Source organism: Eulemur rufifrons, chromosome 7, assembly GCF_041146395.1.
Source record: "Eulemur rufifrons isolate Redbay chromosome 7, OSU_ERuf_1, whole genome shotgun sequence".
Taxonomy (NCBI): Eukaryota; Metazoa; Chordata; class Mammalia; order Primates; family Lemuridae; genus Eulemur; species Eulemur rufifrons.
Window position 1 is genome coordinate 82653470 of NC_090989.1, and position 22741 is coordinate 82676210.

Consider the following 22741-nt stretch of genomic DNA (forward strand, 5'->3'; position numbering starts at 1 on the left):
TTTTCTTCTTTAATGAGTTCATCCACTCCTGCAATTTCAATTATCCCCAGCAAACCATATACCTGCCCTTATCTCTTCTTACATAAAGACCCCTGTATCCACATGACTGACTGGATCTTTCCACTTGGATGAGCTTTCCAAAGACACCATAAACTCAGCAAGTATCTTCTTAGTACCTTATCTTCTTTCCCAGCCCTTCTCCTTCTCATTGGTACTTAAGAGAGGGATTGGAGAAAAGTCTCCAGGGAAAAGCAGACATGAGGAAATCACCTTTTAGGACAGGGAATACCTGAGCAATTTTGCAGGCTGTGGGAAGGAAGGTGGTGGAGAAGAGACTGAAGATAGGGAAAATGAGAGGATAGGAATTGAATACTGTCAATCATGAAGAAGATGGTACGAAGATCTTTTCTTCTTGCAGCTATATTATATATTCTGCATTTTCCATGTGTTTCAATTAATTCATGTCTACTATGTATCATTCACAGCAGTATTAATGAAAGAAATTTTTGAAATATTTATATGCAAACCTTTATACTTATTTTGACATCTGTAGTTAGGCAATTGGGGCTAATTTACACAATTAGCTAAATCAAGTGTTCCTTTTCCTTTTCAAAATTTTCTTTATATATTCCATTTCTAATGAGTATGAAGAATCCTTTTAATTCAGTTTATACACAACTAGTACCTTCCAATTAAAACTCTTACCTTTTAATAAACACATTCTGAAATGACCATGTTACTTCATTTTTCAGGTCTCTATCCCATCAGATTTTGTTGTTGTGTTACTTGCAAAATGTTCCTATATAATACATTCTATACCTGTGCCCATTATGTTGTTTTCCTACAGAGTTTCCAAGTTTAATAGAAGTTTATGTAATTTAAGTGAATAAACCCACCTTTCTGTTTTACTTTTGTAGCAGAGAGAACAAAAGGGTAGGAATCAGGAGGTGCCTGGGGTTAAGGAGGTTTGCTGGAAGTCTGCAGAGAGGGAAGGTTACCAGTTCGGCTCAATGTTCTTGGAAAACTACAGATCTAATTCAGGAATATCTAATTCAATAGTATGAAAAAGGTTATCAGCACTAACAAAGAACTAGATAGTCCTCCTTCAGGTTAGGCAGAAAGGGTTCGGAATGGGGTGGAAAAACGGGAGAACCTGTGATTGGGGTTTCAGAGATTGGACACCTGTCCTGAGCCGAAAACTTCTTGCAGGCGTTGTCAGCAAATGAAGACTGTTTCTTTTCTCTCTCCTCTGCTTCTTCCACCTTCAGTCCTCACCGTTTTAGCTCCATTGCACTAATGCTCCCTGCTCAGCTACACTAGGGGAACACGCACGACGTCAGGGCAGCACGCTGAGGCTGCGGTGGAGAGGGGCCCAGCCTCCTTGCCTCAGTGGAAATCCTCGGCTCCAGTGTCTGCCACTGAAGGTGGGAGGAGCATAGGAAGCGTGTTGGCCTCTGGCTTCTCCTCCCACAGAAGCCCTGCCCCCTCACACTTGGACAGTGCAGAGATTAGCTTTCTTTTTGCTTCTAGTTCAGTCCTTTGGCTAATGTGAAAGACCACGCAGAAGCTATGGACTTGCTTTTTGTGCTTGACAAAGTGCATAGATAGAAGACAGGGATCCCCGGCTGGGAGGAGGGAGGAGAGCTGAAGAGCCCTGCCTGGGCTGGCTGATCTAAGCAGTCAAAGTGGGAAGCTGAGTGCTTGAAAGAGGATTATGCTCGCACTAGAAATAAGCAGTAAGTGAGCGGATACCGTTACGGTTTAGAAAAAGATTAATCCCCCTGGGATTATAGGGTGAACTAGAAAATATTGCTAATTCTAGAGTAAAACTGTAAGGCTCTGGCTCTGTGTACTGTTGTGTGCTGTTTGGAGACTAGGAGCTTAAGTACAAAATCAGAACTCTAAATGCCTCCTCCCACTCTTGGAAAATTCCAATTTCTATTTAGAGTAGTTGGGGACAAAATTTCCTTCCCTGACCTAGCCGCCTCCCAGAAAAATTTACTACTAAATCAGATGAGTTGGAATTATATTGGGGAGGTGGCATTTGGTACTAGCAGAAATTGCAATCTTGATTTATGTTCTGTGAATGCTGACATTATTGTATCTATTAGCAGTTAGTTGTCTGTTATTTCTATTAGCAGTGATTGTCAAGAAAGTCTGGGGAGGGGGATTAAAAAGGGGAAATAAAGAGCTTTTGTGACAGGGAGGCTGAGTAGTCAATATGCATGGGATTAATTATAAAAATTATATAAATAATCAAAGTATTTTTAAAAATATTAAACAGGAATAACAGTCAGGGAACATAAAAGTGCATGTATAAAAATTAGTTAGAAAAAGAAACTTTCATTTCAATGACTTTTTGTGCTAGCCAAAAATTTCACAGTGTTTACAAAGTCAAGACAATGATTCAGGAATACTTCAATTACTGTCGTACATTATTAATACCGTTGCTGGCCAAGATCTGTGGTTCTCTGGTCAGCAAGTTCTGGCAATGAAGCCACTGCTGCTGGCGCAAAGAATTCTGGGATGTCTGACAGTGAAATGGATGGAAGGACCCACATTCCATCTCTACTTAATGTCCTTTTGTCCAGAAAGCGAGTCATGCAAATGAGCTACTTGGTACGTATACTGATCAATATTTGGAAAGGCATGTCTAAATGTTTTGCATTAGAGGGTCTCTGGACAATATCTTATGGCAATCAGTGGACTAATAGAATACAAGAGCAAAGTGATAGGAAGGAAGTCAGCCTGATTGAAACCAAACTTGTTCTTTTTGTTTTCCATCAATCTTGGAACCTCAAGTGAGGACAAGAATAATAATAGAGAGAAAGACTGTGGCCATCTGTTCTGTTCTAAGTGACTAAGTTCATTAATATATGAATGAGAATTGGGGTTTTATTTATGCATCCTAATACTTGAAGATTCAGAAATGTCTTTATTATGGTAAAAACACACACACACACACACACACACACAATAGGCATGGTTTTATAGAGGAAATGTGTAAATCTGGTTTTTGTAATGGTATAGGGAAAAAAAACAGATAAGCATTGTGCCCACAGTGTGAAGAGTTATATCATATTCACTGAATGATATATTTCTTCCCCCAGTGAGATGGGAATCCTAATATGACACAGTAGATGCAAGCATAACAAATATTTTTAATTTCTTTAACTCAAGTTGAAGTAGTTAATAATTAAAGCATTTTTAAAATAAATAAATAACCTTGGACTAGAGCTATGTAGTGAACTTTGTTTTCCATTTGTTACTGGTATGAAAAGGGAACATGACATTTCTAGTATTCCCATCAGCTCTTGCATTGGGAAAAAAAAAAAAAAGAATCAGACATTTATCTTTCTCCTGGAGCACAACTGTAAAATAACTGTCATGACCTATGTCCTTTTCTAACTTCAGAACTTATGATATAGATTTCTCTATGGACAAAATAGATGGGGATTGGTCATTGGGACAAAAACTATGACAAAATGCCAATAAAGTGCATTTTTAATGTACTCTTAAAATGATCTATAGTCTTCCAACTTTTCAAACTACATAGTTATGAAAATTATTTATCTTTTAAAGATTATTTCTGAGTTGGTTTTTCCAATGTTACCATTCATCTGATTTATAAACAAATGTTGAAAATCAAAAGATTTGTTATCTGAGTTGTGTAATACTTCTTTTATTCTTAAAATTATATAAGGCATTAAAGCAAAACATTTAACAGTTAAAGTCTTAAGAATAATGAAGTTTTGGTCTTTAAGAAAAATGTGCTGAGACTCTTCAAGGAATTGCTTATTTATCTCAATGTGTTAAAGAATCTTTTCTGAAACTACAGAACGCAAAAGAGAAGTATAAGAATATTGAGAAAAAGATTAAAGGCAGAAGGACCAAGACTAAGCAGAAATAACGAATAATTATAAGCCAGTAGTTTAACAATAAAAACATTTGCTGTTTATATGAGCAATTGACATAAAGAATGATGTTTTATGACTAGTGAACAAGGCTAAGTAAAGACTTTTATCTTTAGTAGTATTAAGTGGGAATTAAGATTATTAATGGATAGAAACTAAATGATCATTTAAAATTATTCTTTCACAAGAAAAGTAAAGAACAAGGATATGGAAAACTAAGCAGTGATGAAGACCTCGAAATAATTGTTGATCAAAAGCAGGTAAGTGAATACTTACATACATTTTCTATTGTTGTACTGTAGATTTTTGGCAACTAAAGCCTTTTGGATGTTCATCCCTTCCCTGGCACCAGTCTAACTGATGCCTGCATAACAAGATAGATTTTTGAGAGCAGCTAAGCCTCTCCATATGATGCCTCTGATCCACTGACTGATGCATGATGCCAACATGTGTGTTCTGTATATAAGAATGATGAAAAACAAAGCTAGAACAAGATAAGAGAACTTTTGGAAAATTAAAGGCTCCACTTGATAAAATGAGAAAAAACAACAATAATAATTTGGTTGGAAAAAAATTTAAACAAGAACAAGAAAGTATATTACTTTGAAAATGAGAAACACTATCGTTGATCTATCTTGTAAAACAATGAATATGATTTAAAGGGGGGTTAAAAGACTTTTAAAAACTGAGAACTGTAAAAGATACATATTGCCCAATTTAATTTCTCAGATTGTCTGCAGTAAATATAAAGATAATTTTAAAAACAAAAAGAAGCTATGTAATAGTCTGTAATACAGCCTGTAATTTAAGAAAGCTCTCTAACTTGGATTTTATATGGGCCCATAAGGTGAAATGAAAACTGCTTAATGGACCATGAACAATGACACACCAGGTAATGGAAAGTATCCAGCCTGTGCCACTGAATCGGCATTAGCCCTTAACATCTTTGTTGATGATCAGGGAGACAAGATAACTGTACATCTCTTTAACGTACGAATGGCATAGCAGCTGAGGGTGATGTAAGCTCAGGTGTAAATAGAGAAATAATTCAAGGGGATTGGAGCAAATGAGATTAGAAAGAAAACAGTAATTTATAGAAAGGCAAGCTGAATTTGGACAATTTCCTACTCATGCAGTTTGTTTTGCATCATTTAATGGTTGCATTAAAAGAGCCATTGTGTATATTTCCAACAAAAAGGAAGATGACCATCAGAAGCCAGCTACCAGAAGCAACTGATTTAGAGACTTTCTTGTTAGGCCTGGAATTATTGAGGTAACTGAAGTGGTCTTCTGTAAAAACTGGCTAAGCAAAGTATCTCCATGGAGGTGCAGAATATTCTGATCTTACAATATATCGTAAGATATACAAACTGCCTCCAAGTTTTTCTTGCCTTATCATTACTCTCTTGGTGCTGAGTAAAACAAGGTAGGGGATGTGAGGATTTGTCCCTGTATTTCTGCAATTAATGCCAAATTGTCAGGTTAGTTAATAAGCTAAGTGTGGCTGGAGCCCAAATGCTCTACTGGGCTACTAACTATTATTTTGACTATGCCAGATTAATTACATGAGGCATGCAAGCTACGCCTCACACTGATCCCACCCATAGACTGGGATTCTGATTAAGGGACTAGATTCACCTGGCGAATGAACTAGTAAAATACAATTGAGTATATTATGAGAACAAACCTATGTATACATTTTTTCTATTAAAATAAAAAGTTAATTATTTTTTCCTTAACCATCTAGGAAGTAAATTCTTAGTTTTTTCTTCTTTGCTATCATCTACCTTAAAGCTTTGATTTTCTCTCCCTTTTTTTGCCTAAATTTTTGTGTTTTAACTAAATTATGGTGTTTAGAAAACTACAAAATTATATTTTGAAATCTTTGGCGTGGAAAACCCAAAGAAGTCTTTGTTCTTTTTCCTCATGCTAGCTTTCACAAAATTTATATTATTGTGACTAACACATTTTATTAACTATTAAGTGAACCTTAAAGAAAAAGAGAACCAACTTTTCTGCTTCCTCAGAAAATGGCCCTTTTGTTACCTGGATCAAATGAAGGTGGATTCAGTTTGCTCAGAGTCATCCTTTGCCTCTGTGCTTATCACATTTCTTTCAGTGCCATTGCACAAGTCGGTACCACTTGGCAGTGACTCAGCTTTGCTGAGTTATTCATGTCAAAACGTTTTGTAAGATGAGTAATTATGAATATGAGTTGGCTTTGGTGTTTGCTGTTGGCAGTAAGAGTAGTCCTTCCTTTTTGGGGAAGTTTATTTGGTGTTGATGTTGTGAGCAAATCCTAGGTTGAAACAATGAAAATGTTGATACCTCAAACTAAAATATTTGGGAAACACTGCAATTAGTCTTTATAAAGCTATGAAAAGTTATTCCTACATTTAAGAGATCAACAAATTAAGCATTACGGGTGTGTGGATGTATAATACATTTGTTTTCCAGAAATGGAATATTGCTTCATCTTATTGATATGAGATAGATATGATGAAATTATGAATATATATGTATTATATATGTTTCATAAAATTAAAACTCTGTGGCACTATATGCTATTTTGTCAGGAATCTTTATATTCAAGTTATTCTTCCTGTATCTTTCGGAAACATAGTAGAAATTTGTCAGTGTATCTTCATGTAATCACAAATAGCTTTTTCAGTAAGTGGTGCCAAAAGAAAACCTAAAGAAGATAAATAAAATGATTAGAGTGCTGTGATGGGCAGAAGTCTCCTAATCACATTAAATCCGTCATTCAGAAGCTGTCATTCTGCAAATGCTGTGCGAGCTATATGCCATTTTATCAGTCATATGATTTACAAGTCATGTACTTCCACAGAAATCCTACAGTCTTGCTTATATAAGCAAATTAATAACAGAAGTAGCACAGCAAATGTGGATTTGTTCTCCCTGGCTGCCTTCATTCAAGGGAATAAAAGATGATTTCTGTCTTATTTCTACATGAAAAAAAGTAAATTTTGGTAATGTGTATGGTTCTATTCTGGAAAGACAATATTGTGCTACTCTCTGTGAAATTTTATTGGCAAAATTTGGGGGGCATGTTTATATAAACATTCCAGAGAATTCTTAAATTAGTGTTGATGTCCTAAAATAATAAGATACCACATTATATACACGCACAGACATGTATGTTATATATGTGTGCACACACACACAATAGTCATTTAAATATAAGTGTATCATATTGGGATCAGAGACCATATTTTCCATCAGAAATCTCCAGGGTTTTCAAACTTTAATCATAGGAAGGTAATCAAAGGGAATATATTGGATTAAAATCTTAATGTCTCTAAACTCCAAACATTTGAGGCTAACATAATTAGTGAATGCTACATTTGGTTTTCTAAAATAAATAATAAAAGAGAAATTTTAAATATATATTTTGGATATTTTTTATTATTTATGAAAATGTTCTTTCCTGACTGGAGGAGGGGATGTTCTTGTTTAGGTTTTACAGATACATGAATTTCCCTCTGAAGTTACTGCTATTCAGGCTGGGAATTAGGGGTAGATGGCCAAGTACCTTGAGTAAGGGATTAAAAACATTAACCACTTTAAATAAATAAAATTCATTCTATTTTAAATGACTATTTTTAATCAGAGTCAACAACTGAAGGCTTATGATAGACTGGATCCAGGTAGGTATTTTTTTCTAAAATGTTTTCAAATTCCAAGTAGACTTAAAGGAGGTAACAAAAACTAACAAAATTATATACTTTGATTATATGAAAGATACAGTTACAGCTTCAAGCATTGCAGAAATGGGTTTAACAGTGTGTTGTGGATCTAGTTGGTTATAGGACTCAAAGTTGCAACGACACAGCCTTCAGTGTGATTAGGCAGGGAAGTGTCGAATGTGAGCCAGTTGCAGGGGAACAAGTGTAGGTAGGTCAGAGCAGTAGTTCTCAGGCTTTAGCTTCCTCAGAATCCCCAGGAGGGCTTGTTATAACACACACTGCTGCCCCCCCCACCCCACCCTACCCCACCCGAGGTTTCTGATTCTGTAGGTCTGGGGTGGAGCCTGAGATTTTGCATTTCTGTATCCTCAGCTACTATGAACCACTGGGTCAGAGAAAATAACTAATGCAGTTCAAAAGGAGAAATGTGAATTGTGATAAATTTGACTGAGCATTACCTGGAAATCTAGAAACTATAATTCATAGGCATTCGACATCATGATGCTGAAAACAAGAAAACCACGGGCATTTACAACCAAACGTGCCTTTAAAGGCTCAGGTTTGCAGTCTGGCTAAATTCCACGTGGGAACCTTATGATCTTGAACCTGTCTGAGCTCAGTTTCCTTATTTGTAAAATAATACTCTGCTCTTCCCACCTCCTAGAGTTTCTCTGAGATAAAATATGTAAAGTGCTTTATAAAGTATAAATCATTTATGTCATTTTAGTCAGCTAGTCACCACCACTGCACCGCCCCCATCTCTCCTCACCCCCAGTTTGGCAAACAGGAACGTTGAGGTGTAGAAAGGTGAATGAAGTTCAGAGAGAGCATTGGAAGGCAGTGTTCCCTCCTGACGTCCAGTCCAGTGCTCTTTCTGTCACCCCTCGTGGCTCTGCACCATCGTCCATTGCTGGTCATCTTCTAAATGAGTTAAGAAGCTGTTTTGCCTCCTGTGCTCTGATTTCTAATTATATAAAATAATCATCTACTGGAAATTATCATAATTGGCTAACATTTATTCATTGAACCCTCACAGGGATAAACTTTTCCACAAACACTCCTTAATTGTTTACTTCCCTCTTGGCCCTTATGGCTTTGTCCAGAGAGAAAAGCCCTTCAAAGCAAATGATTACAAAACGAGAACTAAAAGGTGGCTGTTGACAACATTTGCCTTTCCTCTCACAACCTTCTCAAGGAGGGCCTGCATCAGGCATGAGAAGCGCCCTGGAAAAATACAACACACACTCTTCTTAGCCTACAACCTTTCTGAGAGTCTCTTTTTCAACTTGCAAAGGAAGCCAGAGCAGAAAGCAATGGAAACTAGAACTTCTGTGATCTTATTCTTAACAAGAAGAAACACAGTAGAGCCTCCCCTTTGTATCTCCAATAGCACGTAACATTTGAACAGGATTGCAGTTCTGTCCTCGTGGTCATTGTGGAAATGGATCCTAAAGAGGAAAATATAGGCCAACATGAAATAAAAATGGAAGAGTGAGAAAAACAGATCAATGGAAAAGATACCCAGCTTCCATCCGGTGCTAATGGATGATGGGGAGCTACCACCACCTAAGCCGCTGACTTGAGTTTCGCACTCCTAAATAGTAAAAAGGATGAGGGTGATACATGTCCCTGCCTTGTTGTCATACACAGCACCTCTGGGTAGTGCTTTCTTGGCCATGTCAATGTGGTCACTTAAATATAATTCAGATCCCTTTTACCTCTAAGGTGACTTATAAAGTATGAGACCCCTTCTCATGGCATCATGTGCAACACTCTCCCTGGGTACCTTCTTGGAACTCTGTACTTGGTCAGCAAGAACAGAAAGCTCCTCTAGAGTTGCAGAAAGGAAGCAGCTGGGGATTCTGAAACAGCATACTCTGAGACACTCAAAGGACAGAGCACATCACACAGTTGTGGTTGCCCTGATGACACTCACAGCAGACGTAAGCTCATTAGCGTTTTTCTCAGGAAAGGTTGATGGATGAGAAATGGTTGAATGAAAAGAAGCCAAATTTATTCAGGATAAGAGAGACTGAAGCTACTCAAATTTGCTATCTATCTGAAATCAGCATTGGGGTAAACAAAGATTCAGCAATCCAATCAATCCCATCTTGTCTGCAAAGCTATCTATCACCAATAAATATTGTACAAGGAAGGGGGACAGTTTTCCATTAAGTTAAATAGAAAAATAACTGGACCAAAAGCATAATCACTCTATATTTTATTGCTAAGTATTCCTTATTTGTAGCAAATGATATAAAAATAATTCTGAGCTATTGATAATGGAGGGGGGAATCATAGTAATGCAAAGTTTCTTACTTTGTATTTTCCTTGTAAACTCACAATGGTAAGTTTATTTTTTGTTTGTTTAACTTCATGCATTTCAATTTAGTGTACTGATTCCCATAAGCATCGCCTGACTCTAGGAAAAACTCAAAGGGCAAACCTAATATCTTAATTTCAGAATCTTCTGACAGGTTACTGAAGTCTGGAGATATAAGGCCAGAAAATAAAGAGTGTCACTCTTCATACAGTGACAAAGAGGCAGGCAAAAGAGCTGAAGTAGAAATCCATCATCCTAGTTTCCAGTCTAAGGCTTTGCCACTTACTAAGCAGAAGACTTCGGAGTAAGCAAGTTAAGTTCTCTGCCATTTCCTCATCTACCTGTGCAGTGGAATAATACTGTCAGCCTCAGATGTCTGCTGTGAGGCTCAAATGGGGATGCTCCCTTGAAGAGCCATGTGTCCACCTTAGCCTCCTTTGCTCAGAGCCAGGTCTAGAATCCAGGGCCACCACTGTTTTATCTGATACACTTTCCACCAGTAACTCACACTTCCTGAATGGTGAGTTGGACGTGATTGTTGTATCATGACATTTTTACTTTGGTTATTTCCACTGGTTTACTGTTAGGCATCCCACATGCCTTCTGTGAGATACTGTCAGATACTCTGGTGCATTTTCAGTGGTGCCAGTTCCTCTGTCATGCCATGTGCTTGACACTGTGGATATAACACAGAATATGTGCATGTCACTCTTACAATGTGGTTAAAAGCAGGGCCTTTACAGTCAGAAGTTTGAGTGAAAACAGGCTATGGCCAGGTAGTGACTGTATTACTTTGAGAAAATTAACCAGCCTCTCTGAGCCTTAGGCTGCTCTGCTATAAAATGAGGAAAATAATTTCTACTTCATAAAGAAGTTGGGAGAAATAAATGAGTTCCTGTATATAAATACTTAGCAAAGTTCATGGCATGTAATAAGTGCTTTATAAGTGGGAGGTATTGAGGGGAACGGGTGGTGGGAGTTGATAGTAATACTCTTAGATTTATTACGTATAAGATCCCCTTATATTTTGGGAGGACAGAATTATAATGATTTTAAACAATAAAGTCTATTCTGAGGTCATGCATGCAAATGCTTCCTCCAATCAGCCAGGTACAGAAATGAGAGTGGTAACTATGGGTGTAAGAAAGATAGAGAATGAGGGGGACAGTGGCTACCTGGTGTGAGCTGGCCTCACCCACTCACTCCAGTTCATTGCCATCTTGTTGGAAATGGGCTCAGAGTCACCACACTACTAACTTTTCAAGAAAAGCAATTAATTTTCTGCTTTTTAAATGTATGCAATCAGTTTTAAAATTTTGTAAAAAGTATGCAATCAAACAAAACAGTCTGGGTCTGTACACAGCCTTTGGGGTTCCAGTTTGTGACCTATTATGCTCGTAAGACTCTCAGGTCAGAGTAGGATGTTGACACGGGCCTAGGCAGGTCTCTGCTCTCCTCTTCTGTTTCTCTCCTGGTTTACACGTTTCCCCTGGAAAACCAACCTCACCTAGTTGTTGATCTAAAAATAAGGGACATAAGGCATAATTGACAACTGGCCTTAAATCCCCCAGGAAATTCAGGTGCCTCTAAAGGGAACCAGTTAACCTAAAATGTAAAAAAAAAAAAAAACCATTTGATAAAATGAGTAGAGCAAATATTTATGAGCAGAAGTTATTGCTGATGTTTCCACTTATTGGGGACTGTCTTTTACTGCCTTCTGCTCTGCCAACCTAGCACCTCCGTGAGTAAACAAGGTACCAGCATTGTTGAACAGCAAGCAAGCACCCTGCTTTCCTCTGCCAGTCCATCTTGCCCAGTTTTCCAGACAGTGATGCAACTCCCAGGGCTCAGTTGCAAATTGTAATCACCAAGAGAGAGACTGTGAGTTACCACCTCAAGTTCAACAAATAGTTTTGCTTTAAGATATCAATGTACAACCTATTTTCATTACATGTAACATAAAAGAAAAAAATGGACTTTCAGGTTTGAAAAATTTATAGATGCCAAGTCATTTTCAAATAACCTGTATATTTTTTTCTTTTGAATCTAATAGGGAAAAGTGCTGGCACAATGTTTAGTCAGTGAGAAAATAAATGCATAATTGAAATGACATGAGCTGACATCCTGAGTGTAAAAATGATGTGATGTATGAAAGTAACAGTCAGAGACAGTAGGCTCAGCCATTTGGAAGACAACTTGAAAAGAAACCCATTCAACCTTTTATTGTGGAAGGTGTATTGCAGTGCTTTCACTGTTTTTTTAGGTAGATTCAAATGATCAACATGAGAACTGTAGACATTAGAGCTGAGAGGAATTTCAGAAGATAATCTAATCCAGTGGTTTTAAAAATTATGCTCCATAGAACCCATTCCCAGCCACCTTAATGGGGCAGAGGTATCTATGTGCCACTCTGGTGTACAGACAAGCTTTGTTTGATGAGTGGGTGCTGCTGCTAAGAAGTTTAGTTATATTGGTCCTGGTCCAAGCAAAATAAGTTAAGTGGGTCTAAGAGGAGGGAGGCAGCCTGACTGGGCTCACCAAGTTATTTTACATTGTAGGCAATATTAGAACTCAGGTCTGCGGCCTCCAGTGTTGAGTTCATTCATCTACCCCTATAACCACCTTCCTAAATTATGAGGCTTCCTTCTCAAGTGCCTCATGTTGGTAAGCTAAGCATGCAAATCAAGCCAGAATATTCACTTGAGTAAAGCGTGTATTTCAAATGCACAGCTAAAAGTCTATGTGTCTGATAGATTTTTATGGAAAGATGTTTATATGAGATACTTCCTAATTCTTCATAGAAATATCCTCACAAACTTTGTGACAGCTTCCCAGTGTCCATCAGGGTAAAGTTATCAGAGATTTTTAAAGTGGACTTTGAAATCTCCTAAACAACCCTGAGATTAACAGTGTGTCCTGCATGTTGACGCAGATGGTTTTTCTACAGCTCATCTCTCAGAGCTCTTCACTTGGTTCAGTTTATCATCCCCCTCAATTGACCATGGAGAGTATGAGCCGTATCTGTAGTTCAGCTTCTAGCTTCCAAGCCCATCCATGTCAACGTGAGCTGCCAGTGCTTTTGTCTAATGAATGCTGCAGGTGAACCCAGTGATTGCTGATTAGATCAGCATCTATTGTCATAAGGGCTTGGAAAACCAGTTATGAGTGGAAATATTTGTACTAAAATGATTTATGTTATAAATTTGATTTTATCATTGATGATAAAAATAGCAAAGGAACAGGCAGACCACACAGAATCTTTTTCTATTTTTTTATTTAAAGAGCAGGGAGAGTTTAGAGAGTAAACTTTCCTTCCTTCTCTTCTGACTTTGGACCTAGACACCTGTGTTCTGCCATTGCCCTGACCTTGTCATTTCTAGGGTTGTGCTTTTATTAATATTTCTCTCCCATCCAGATTTTGCAGTGCACATCTTTTCTTCTTTGCTCAGCCCCACTCTCTGATCCCTGCCTCTGGAATGTGTCTGTTATTATGACACTGCATATATAAGGTTTGACAGAAATGCAGTTCTTGCAAACCCGCTTTTTGTTTAATGCTCCATTGCTTCCTTCCTGTTCTCCAAAACAACTCTATAAGTCTGTCATTTCCATTTTTAGTAATTAATTTTTCACATGGTCCACCACCAATCAGAGTGGGTCCCACTTCCTTCTTATCTTGTGATCTAGAAAACACACACAAATGATCATTCAATACAATTGTTATTTATTCCTCATCATAGTATTTTTTTTGCCAAATGATCTCATTCTTGAAATATATGAATAAGAGACTTATTAAAGAAATGGTGAGACAATGTACCATCTCGGCTTTGTGCTGGCTGTTCTGAATAGAAAAAAACATTCATTAATCACTTTTTTCTAATGAAATTATCTCATTTGTATAATTTGTGAATAATTGATGAATTTTTGTTGTAGAAAAACACTATGCATAGAAGTAGTTTTCTTCCAGTCAAGGGTTGTCCAATTATCATTTCCCTATATTCTCCGCTTCTATCTATAAAGTTTTAAGTGTGCTCCCAAAATTGACACATTAATTTTAATGAACTATGAAAGTGGTCCCTGAAAAAATTAGTGATGGTGCATCAGTTGATGGATTTTCTTAATCAAATTTTTAGTACGGGTTGAAACAAATTGAAGCTCATAAATAGAGTTAGATATTTTTAAACTTGTAAGCTAAAGATGTAAAACTTTGGAAATTTTGCATTTTTTTAAGAAAGGAAGCAATTTATATGTCCCTAAATGAATGAGCAATTTTATGCTTCCATTCAAACTCCAAGGAATTTGATTTAAAATCATACCCTTGGGGTCAGGACTTTTATGAACAATAGTAGCAATGCCCCATGGACCTCAACACTGCTTGGCATAGTGGTGGGCACCCAAGACATGAAGAGAATTGTTGCTTCTCACTGTCTCCCAAGTACAATGCAAACTCCTCAGTTGGGCTTACAGGCCATGCATGGTGGTGCAGCCCGTGACTGTCCCATCATCCTTGTCTAATGCGACCTCAACTTCATGCCCCATTCATATTGAGCACCTTGAAGCATTCCGAATGTGTGATGCTCTTCCTCTCTTCGTGCCTTTGACTTTGCTTTTCCTTCTGCCTGTGTTGTATATATAACATACATCACGAATATTTTGATATATCTGCTAGGAGTAGAAGGTATAGATTAGAGGAAAGCCTCATAGTTCTGATTGACGCTAGCAGCTTGGAGAATCCAAATGGTAAGGAAGCAGAGAGGGAAAGAAGTCCCCCTTGGATTTGTGGACAAACAGACTTCCTCAACCCTATAAACCAGGGAGAAAGAAATAAACAAACAAAATCAAAGTCTGCCCCCAGAAAGAAGAGGCAGTAAATGGAGAAACATAGAAAAATCTGAGAATCTATTATTTAGAGAAATTTGCTATGTAAATAATTTTTCTATTGTATATTCTGGGCATGGTAGTGGGGGAAAATGTATAGTTACATTTAGTACATTCATACCTTTTGTAGCTCTAAAAAATAATTGGGCTGCATGCTGCCCTCTTCCCAAAGTTCTTCTTCCCACGTGGTGAGTGAAAAGGAGCAGTGGAGAAATGGCAGAGCCAGGTCAGGGAACCATGGCAACATTTAGCTTTCAGTTTTCAGGGGAGAGCACTAAACAGGGAATCATGTTTTCAGAAACTGGTTCTAAGAGAAACTATATGAACAAAATTAAATTTTCTTTCATTTTCTCTATTATGAAGTAAATTAAAATAACTCCAGGGGAAGATAGAATTGATGCTTTTGAAAAAAATAATTTTATGGAAATGATCTAACATATTTCATTCATTTATTTTACACAAACTTATTTACAGCCTATTTTTGGGGGGGTGTTTGCTAGGTGCTGGGACACAGAGACAATATAACCACAGTCATGGCCCTTAAGAAGCCAACAGTGTGGTTGGACCTACTGTCAACAGACAGTTATGGTACCAAGTGCCACCGGAGAGCTGGAACCAGGGACTCCAGGCATCCTCAGAACTCTAAGAACTCTTAAGAAGTGCATTATTTCCTCCTTCGCTAGTCAGAGTCTTGAAAAAGTCATAGAGCCTCTCTGGTGCTCAGTGTATTCCCAGGAGGGGACTTGGGCTTTGGGAACAATTACCAAAGATGTTTTTTAGACCCTATCTACTCAAAGAGTTGTTTATAGACCAGCAAATTTTACCATGTTACATTATTTCCTAACACAGTCAAGATTGTAACAGATCTCAGGGAAGTATCATGAAAGGAAGTTTTTAAACTGTGAACTCCCTTGACCAGGGCTGCCATACACTGCCACGCAGGCTGTGTACACACCTCCCTCCAGACTGGTGCAGGCAGCAGCCCTGCATGAAATTCCCTAGGCCTTGGTGGGCACTGTCAAATGGGGGTGACAGTACCTACATCAGGAAGTTGTTGGGAGGATTAAATGAGCAACCTGTAAGAAATTCTTACTGTGAGCTTCAGACTCTGGGGGTGAGGCCTGGGAATCTGTTTTAACAAGCCCTCCAGCAGAATCCTACACACACTTAGGAAGCACTGTTTTAGATTATTCCAATTTGGGGTGTCAGGAAGGGACCATTCATACTTTGGTAAAGACATTAAACTTTTATTTTCTAGGCCTACAAAAGAAAGAGAGTTAAGACAAGTTAAGTATCTTAAATCCTTTATCTGAATGTCCCTAACCTTGCAAATATTCCTGCCCAGCCTCATTCATTCATTAAGATGAACCTATACAGTTATCAATCCTGTGACCCAGATTGTAACAAAAATAAACTATAAATGATGGAGACCACGAGGCAAATCTCTTTACCCAATCTTTGTCTTAGGTTTTTCTGATCGTAGGCCACTCTTATTAAAAGAGTAATGATAACAACACAACACACACTTATATAGCATTTACTGTGTGCTACACTATGTTCTAAAGACTTTTTATATATTATTCATTTAATCCTCCCCACAACTTCCTGATGTAGGTACTGTCACCCCCATTTGACAGTGCCCACCAAGGCCTAGGGAATTTCATGCAGGGCTGCTGCCTGCACCAGTCTGGAGGGAGGTGTGTACACAGGCTGCGTGGCAGTGTATGGCAGCCCTGGTCAAGGGAGTTCACAGTTTAAAAACTTCCTTTCAAGTGTTACCATTCCCCAAACAGTGTGCAATGCACTCATTGTGTAGGCATACCCCCATCCCCTCCGCCACCCCCAACCTCAGTCTGGTATCCGATTGGTGTCGTTCCCAGATGTGTATTTAGGTGCTGACTCGAGAAGGGGGGCTGGGGGGGAGGGACATATACCTACATGATGGGTGCAACGCACACTACCTGGGGAACGGACACGCCTGGAGCTCTGACTTGGGGGGAAAGGTGGTACATGGGCAACGTATGTAACCTGCAATTCTGTATCCCCCATAACAATAAGATGAAATAAAAAAAAAAAAGAAAAAGAAAAATTACAGCCAAAAATAAAAATAAAAATAAAAATAAAAAAAAATAAAAACTTCCTTTCATCATACTTCCCTGAGATCTGTTACAGTCTTGACTGTGTTAGGAAATAATGTAACATGATAAAATCTGAGAAAGACTTCCTGTTTGTAAAGGAAAGATATACCATATATGATAAAGAAAAGTATAAATAAATTGAGAAGAGTAAACTTGAAAATATATTTTCCCTTCAAAAAAAAGTATTCATGTGTGTGTGTGTGTGTGTGTGTGTAGGGGAGAGAGAGAGAGAGAGAGAGAGAGAGAAAGTGTGAATATGTAGCTATAAACATACACACCCAAAAGCAAATCTACAAAAAAAGGCAATTGCCCAATCCTTAAATAAATGGCCATTTCTAAGGCTGTTGGGACACTACGTAACATTGAATGGCTGGTGACCAGACAGCCCTGTAAGGTAACCAATAAAACTGTATGTTGCATTGGGGTTGCCATATGTGTTTCAAGTCCTCAAATCAGAGGTGCTACTTATAAGTTAAATCCTTACTTTGCGTATTAGAATTACCTCTGTACCCACCACATTTGAAAAATTCCACGCTTGGCACAAAACCAGAAAGTCTGTCACTTCAGCATTTATTGAGCAGCTTTCTGTTATGGGAGTAGATTGCTGTGCTCTGAAAATGTCACTCCATCAGCTGCCCTACAGGGGCTGACCTTTCTTCTCAGACTGAAGTCCCTGCTGAACTTCAGTACAGCTAGTGTATCCCAAGTTGCTGGCAGATCTCCATGTCACTGTGTGCCCATCTAGAAAAGTGTTCTGAGAATTGATATTCAGCCACCCCCTGGACTTTCACCTGACACGACTCTGCCCTTCCCAGATCCTGGTGATTCCTTTTGTGATCTTCCTAAAAGCAGAGCTCCAGCCTTCCATCCTAAACCTTACCTGTTAGTGCTAAAGAACTGACAATCACCCCTGAGGTCCCTTCTGACTGGTTAGGTTACATTATGCTTTTAAGTATACAAAACCTTTCTCCAGAAATTTAGGACAAGAGGAAAAGTAACACCCATGATCCCAAGGACTCTTTATTTTGCATACTCTCTCATTTTTGCATAATTGCAAGCATTATTTTAATTTTTTGCATAGTTGCAGTAGGTATGCATTCAACTTTGTAACTACTTCTTTATGTAACATTGTGTCAGACTCATTTTTCTACATTGCTGTTTAGTTTTTATAAATGTCATTTTAATGGTTGCCTTATATTGAATTAAGGTGATCTTCAGGCATTTTTTCCCCATGATTTTCCCTGTCTTGTGCAGTGACCATCCAAATCCTTTCTTTCTTTCAGGATGCAAGTTATGAAATTAAAGAAGGAAAGAAAGGATTGCAAAAAACTTGCATAGATTGCTATGATTAGACACATATGTACTGATTTATCATGAATTATGCATGATGTTTGTGGGAATTTGCACAGTGTCATCTTTTTATATCCCTGCTGCATCTTTAAACATCATTGGAGATGGCACCATATATGTTGCATCACTCCATGAAACTTCAAGTTTAGGCCGGATGTGGTGTCTCACACCTGTAATCCTAACACTTTAGGAAGCAGTGACGGGAGGGTTGCTTGAGCGCAGAAGTTCAAGACCAGTCTGGGCAATAGTGAGACCCTGACTCTACAAAAAATTTAAAATTTAGCTGAGCATGGTGGTGCACACCTGTAGTCCCAGCTACTCAGGAGGCTGAGGCAGGAGGATCGCTTGAGCCTAGGAGTGAGAGGATATAGGGAGCTGAGATGATGCCACTGCACTCTAGCCCGGGCAACAGAGTGAAACCCTGTCTCAAAAGAATAAAAAAACTTCAAGTTTAAACCACATTCCACGTGGCAGTTATACAACATTCTGTTTCCTGAAGTTGACCACAGCCAAACCACAAACAGATTTGCATAAATTCAGTTTGCATGAATATTTAAGTTTGCTGAGAATGGAAACTGGCTAAATATTGTTAGAACCACAAATACATAAGAGATAATTTACTTTGGTACCATATTTATTGAGCATTCATATGTATAGATCTGCTAGGGTATTCTCATGCCAAAATAATACATAGACTGTAGAAACCCAATATTTAAGTCTAAGAAACTTATATGAAATGTGTACCATTAAAGGGGTTATAGAATTAAGACCTGTGACTGCTTCATTTTGAAAAGCAATGATAAAAATAAATAATTGTGAATGCTTTTAGAATTTATAATTTTATAAGCATTCTAGATTTACAAATTTTTCCTAGGATCCCCAAATGCAACACTCTTTTTTTTTTTTTTTTTTTTTGAGACAGAGTCTCGCTTTGTTGCCCGGGCTAGAGTGAGTGCCGTGGCGTCAGCCTAGCTCACAGCAACCTCAAACTCCTGGGCTCAAGCGATCCTCCTGCCTCAGCCTCCCAAGTAGCTGGGACTTCAGGCATGCGCCACCATGCCCGGCTAATTTTTTCTATATATATTTTAGTTGGCCAGATAATTTCTTTTTATTTTTAGTAGAGACGGGGTCTCGCTCTTGCTCAGGCTGGTCTCGAACTCCTGACCTTGAGCAATCCACCCGCCTCGGCCTCCCAGAGTGCTAGGATTACAGGCGTGAGCCACCGCGCCCGGCCAGCACTCTTAAGTTAATATAGAACCAAGGGTACAGGAACTTATTAAGGTCCATGAGGCAGAGCTAAAATATAAGTGAGGATACTAAGATTCAAGTTCTTGACACTGCCAATGACTTTCTCTTTGACCTTGAACAAATCTCTAAACCTTGACTTCTCTATCAGCAAAGTGATAAAAGTTTCCCTACTTCTATCACACAAGAATTAAGGAAGAATTTCTTAAAGAAAACTATAAAAATAATCATTTGAGTCACTCAAGAGGATTAGTTTCTGTGAATAAATACAAGACAGTATCATCAGTAAGGATGCCACTAATGCCCTGGGGTTATGAATCACCTTCTTGTGTTAAAGATCAATTTAAAAGTCAAATCCCCTATAGAAAAATGAACACATCCATAATGATTACTTTTACATCAGTGAGTACTTGACGAGGGGGGCAAAGTGTGGCAAGATTTTATGAATTTATAAGTGAAAGAATTACATTGGACTTCTTTTTGAGTGATTATTTAGATAACTTTCTTATCATAGGAAAAAAAATGAGTAAGTACTCATATTTATGTTTTTCAGCGGTCCCCAAAAGATTATGTTATAACACCTAGTTCTAAAGAAATAATGTTATTATTTTTCATCACTACAGATTCTATTTTTTTTTAATGAACACAATTTTTTCCTGGAAAAGCAAAACTTCCAGACCTTAGCAGTAAAGAAATTATGCAGCCCAAGTAACAACATATTTGTCCCCCAAGACTAGAAAAAGGCCTCCCAGATGAATTTTATTAACACCTGAATCTTCTTTTTTAAAAAATGAAAAACATGCAGAATCCATAATGAGTCTTTAGCAGAAAAATCACATAACATCTCTCAAAACACAAAGAAACCCAATTAGCTTCAGCAAGGTACCAAAGAAAAACAACTTTCTCTCACAAAGTAAGAGCCACTCTGTATAGTTTCGAAGGGAATTAGGCTCTCTATCAATAAGCTGCCTTTGGAACAATTACATATGTGTGCCAAAGGTTAGTAACCACAAATAATTTCTTATTATTCTTCCTTATTTTAAAATCTGCTTTTGTGACATCATAAAGGAGGTCTGTGACCAGCTTCCTCAGAACTTCTAGCCTATGAGTAAGAAAAAATGATTGAAAAAATTTTAAAAAATAAGGTTTAAAGTTCATAGTGAGGCCAAATTATAGGACAGGAGTCAGGTAAAGAGGGGATGCAGGAAAATTTAGATGAATCGGGTTATGCAGAGGTCATTTTAAACACGGACACAAACACTGTGTATGAGATTGTGGAGTTGAGTTGGTCAAGGTTTATATTCCACCTATCGGATTTAGTCACTTTATCATGGGGTGAGAATTAAGGGAATTTCCATTGTTGAGCACCTACTATGTGCCAGACAACACTCTGAGAGGTATTATACTTATGCCAATTTTTCAGAATGGGGAAAAAAAGCTCAGAGGGGTTGAGAAATCTGGAAAGAGTCACATAACTAGTAAAGCAGCAAAAATGGATCAAAACTGAGTCTGTCTGCCCCCAGAGCCCACGCTTCTCCTCTGTCAACTGCTTCCCACAAGCCACCGAGAAAATGAAACTGCAGTGCATTCTGTTAAATTGAAAGATACAGTCGGTAATTATTGCACAATGCCTAGCACCCATGGGAATTTAAATAAAAGGACCTTCTTTAAATTAAAAAAAAAAAAAGTCACAGAAAACAAAGAGAAAGGTGGAGCCAGGTCAAAACAAAGCCCCTGCTAGTCACCTGCTGCCACTTGCCAGTTCTTTCCTGGTGATTTTTCGGAAGAAGCCAAGTGCTAAATAATGGAATAGAGCAGGCAGAGGGGTGTCTTAAAACACAGGAAACAAATAAATATGAAAAATGCATTGCCCTGTTTCCTAGTTTGCACACAAATATGTCTGTATTTTACTCATAATTGCCCCAAAGATAAATCATACAAGAAAAATAAAATGGCTCATTTCACTAGGCTTTTCTCCCATTCTAAGAATGCTGAAGTGCCTTTGTTCATTTTTTTTTTTTTGGACTAACAGTTAATTCCTGGGCTTGTTCTTGCAGAACTTAAATAGTAAAAGTATTCAAGGCAAGTGCAAAAGGAGAAAAAAATCTCTTTGAAACTTAAGAAGCAGCAGTTTCCAGTAGCCAGATGAGATCACCCCTCACATCTCTTCTTGGATTTATAGAATTAACAACGTTGAGAGACACAAGAGTTAAAACTATCTGTAATCTCTCCAGAAGGCTTAGGTAGATAAAGAGGGGTACCTAAGCAAAATATTTCACCTTTGAGAATATTTAGAATACCTTGCCAACTTTTAGTTTCATGAGTTGTCGAACATTTTCTTTCTTTCTGTGTTCATGTCAGTTGATCATCATCTCCCTTTTCAGCCCTTCCACTTGCATTATGATTTGCCTTTGAGTTTCCTGTTCTATCCATCCGAGAGGCTGTTTGCTCCTTCACTTTTGGAGGGACACCTTTCCTAACATCATTCTATCATTTCCATCCTGAGTCATGGTAAAGCCCCAGACCTAACAGTCATTCCATCAGTGAGGGTGGGTCATTCAGAGACATTCCTCACAGCACAATGGAAGCCAACTTAAAGACACTTATGAATGACACAGCATTCTTGCTTCTCAAAACAAAACAAAATGAAAACTTTTAATGTTAAATTGATCAAAAATTTTATTAAACAATGTAAACCTCCTTGGTTACACCAGCATACGAAGAGACTGAATGGCATCAGTAGCAGAATCTTAAAAGAAAAACAATTATACACAGTTACTTAAGCCATGTTGTTTTCTTGCTTTTCATTTCATCATCATTGTCAACATCATAATCATCATCATCATCATCCTCAATGCTTAATGCCCACCATAGCCACATGGCATAAACATTGTTCTTGCTCTTAAAGAATATATACTGTATATATTTATGAAACTAATGCATAAATAAAGTGGCCTAAACAAGGCAGCAGTTTATTTCTCTCTCACTTAAAGGAAATCTGGTGTTATAGCATGCAGGGCTGGTACAGGGATGTAGGTCTGTACCCAGAATCATCAGGGATGCAAGCCTTTTCCAGCTCTCTGTTCTACTATACCTTGGAAGAGACCTGAGTCCTCATATTCCAAAATAGCTACTGAATCATCAGCCATCATCTCTGAGTTCTAGGCAGCAGGAAGGAAGAAATGTGGG

The 22741-nt window shown here is 38.0% G+C and overlaps 1 protein-coding gene across 5 annotated transcripts in view; it reads left to right on the top strand.

The window, feature by feature from the left end:
* Window positions 1-1714: 1714 nt before the first annotated feature.
* The window catches only part of PEX5L (peroxisomal biogenesis factor 5 like), a 164340-nt gene continuing 143313 nt past the window's right edge, over window positions 1715-22741 (top strand). For 3 of the 5 annotated variants that reach the window (XM_069472887.1, XM_069472890.1, XM_069472888.1), the window contains exons 1-3: window positions 1715-1740; window positions 2460-2619; window positions 4103-4174. In XM_069472887.1, coding sequence (XP_069328988.1) covers window positions 1715-1740; window positions 2460-2619; window positions 4103-4174 — 258 coding nt within the window. Of the gene's footprint in view, window positions 1741-2459; window positions 2620-4102; window positions 4175-22741 lie in introns of those variants that run through there. The other 2 variants (XM_069472891.1, XM_069472893.1) reach the window with 2 other exon arrangements.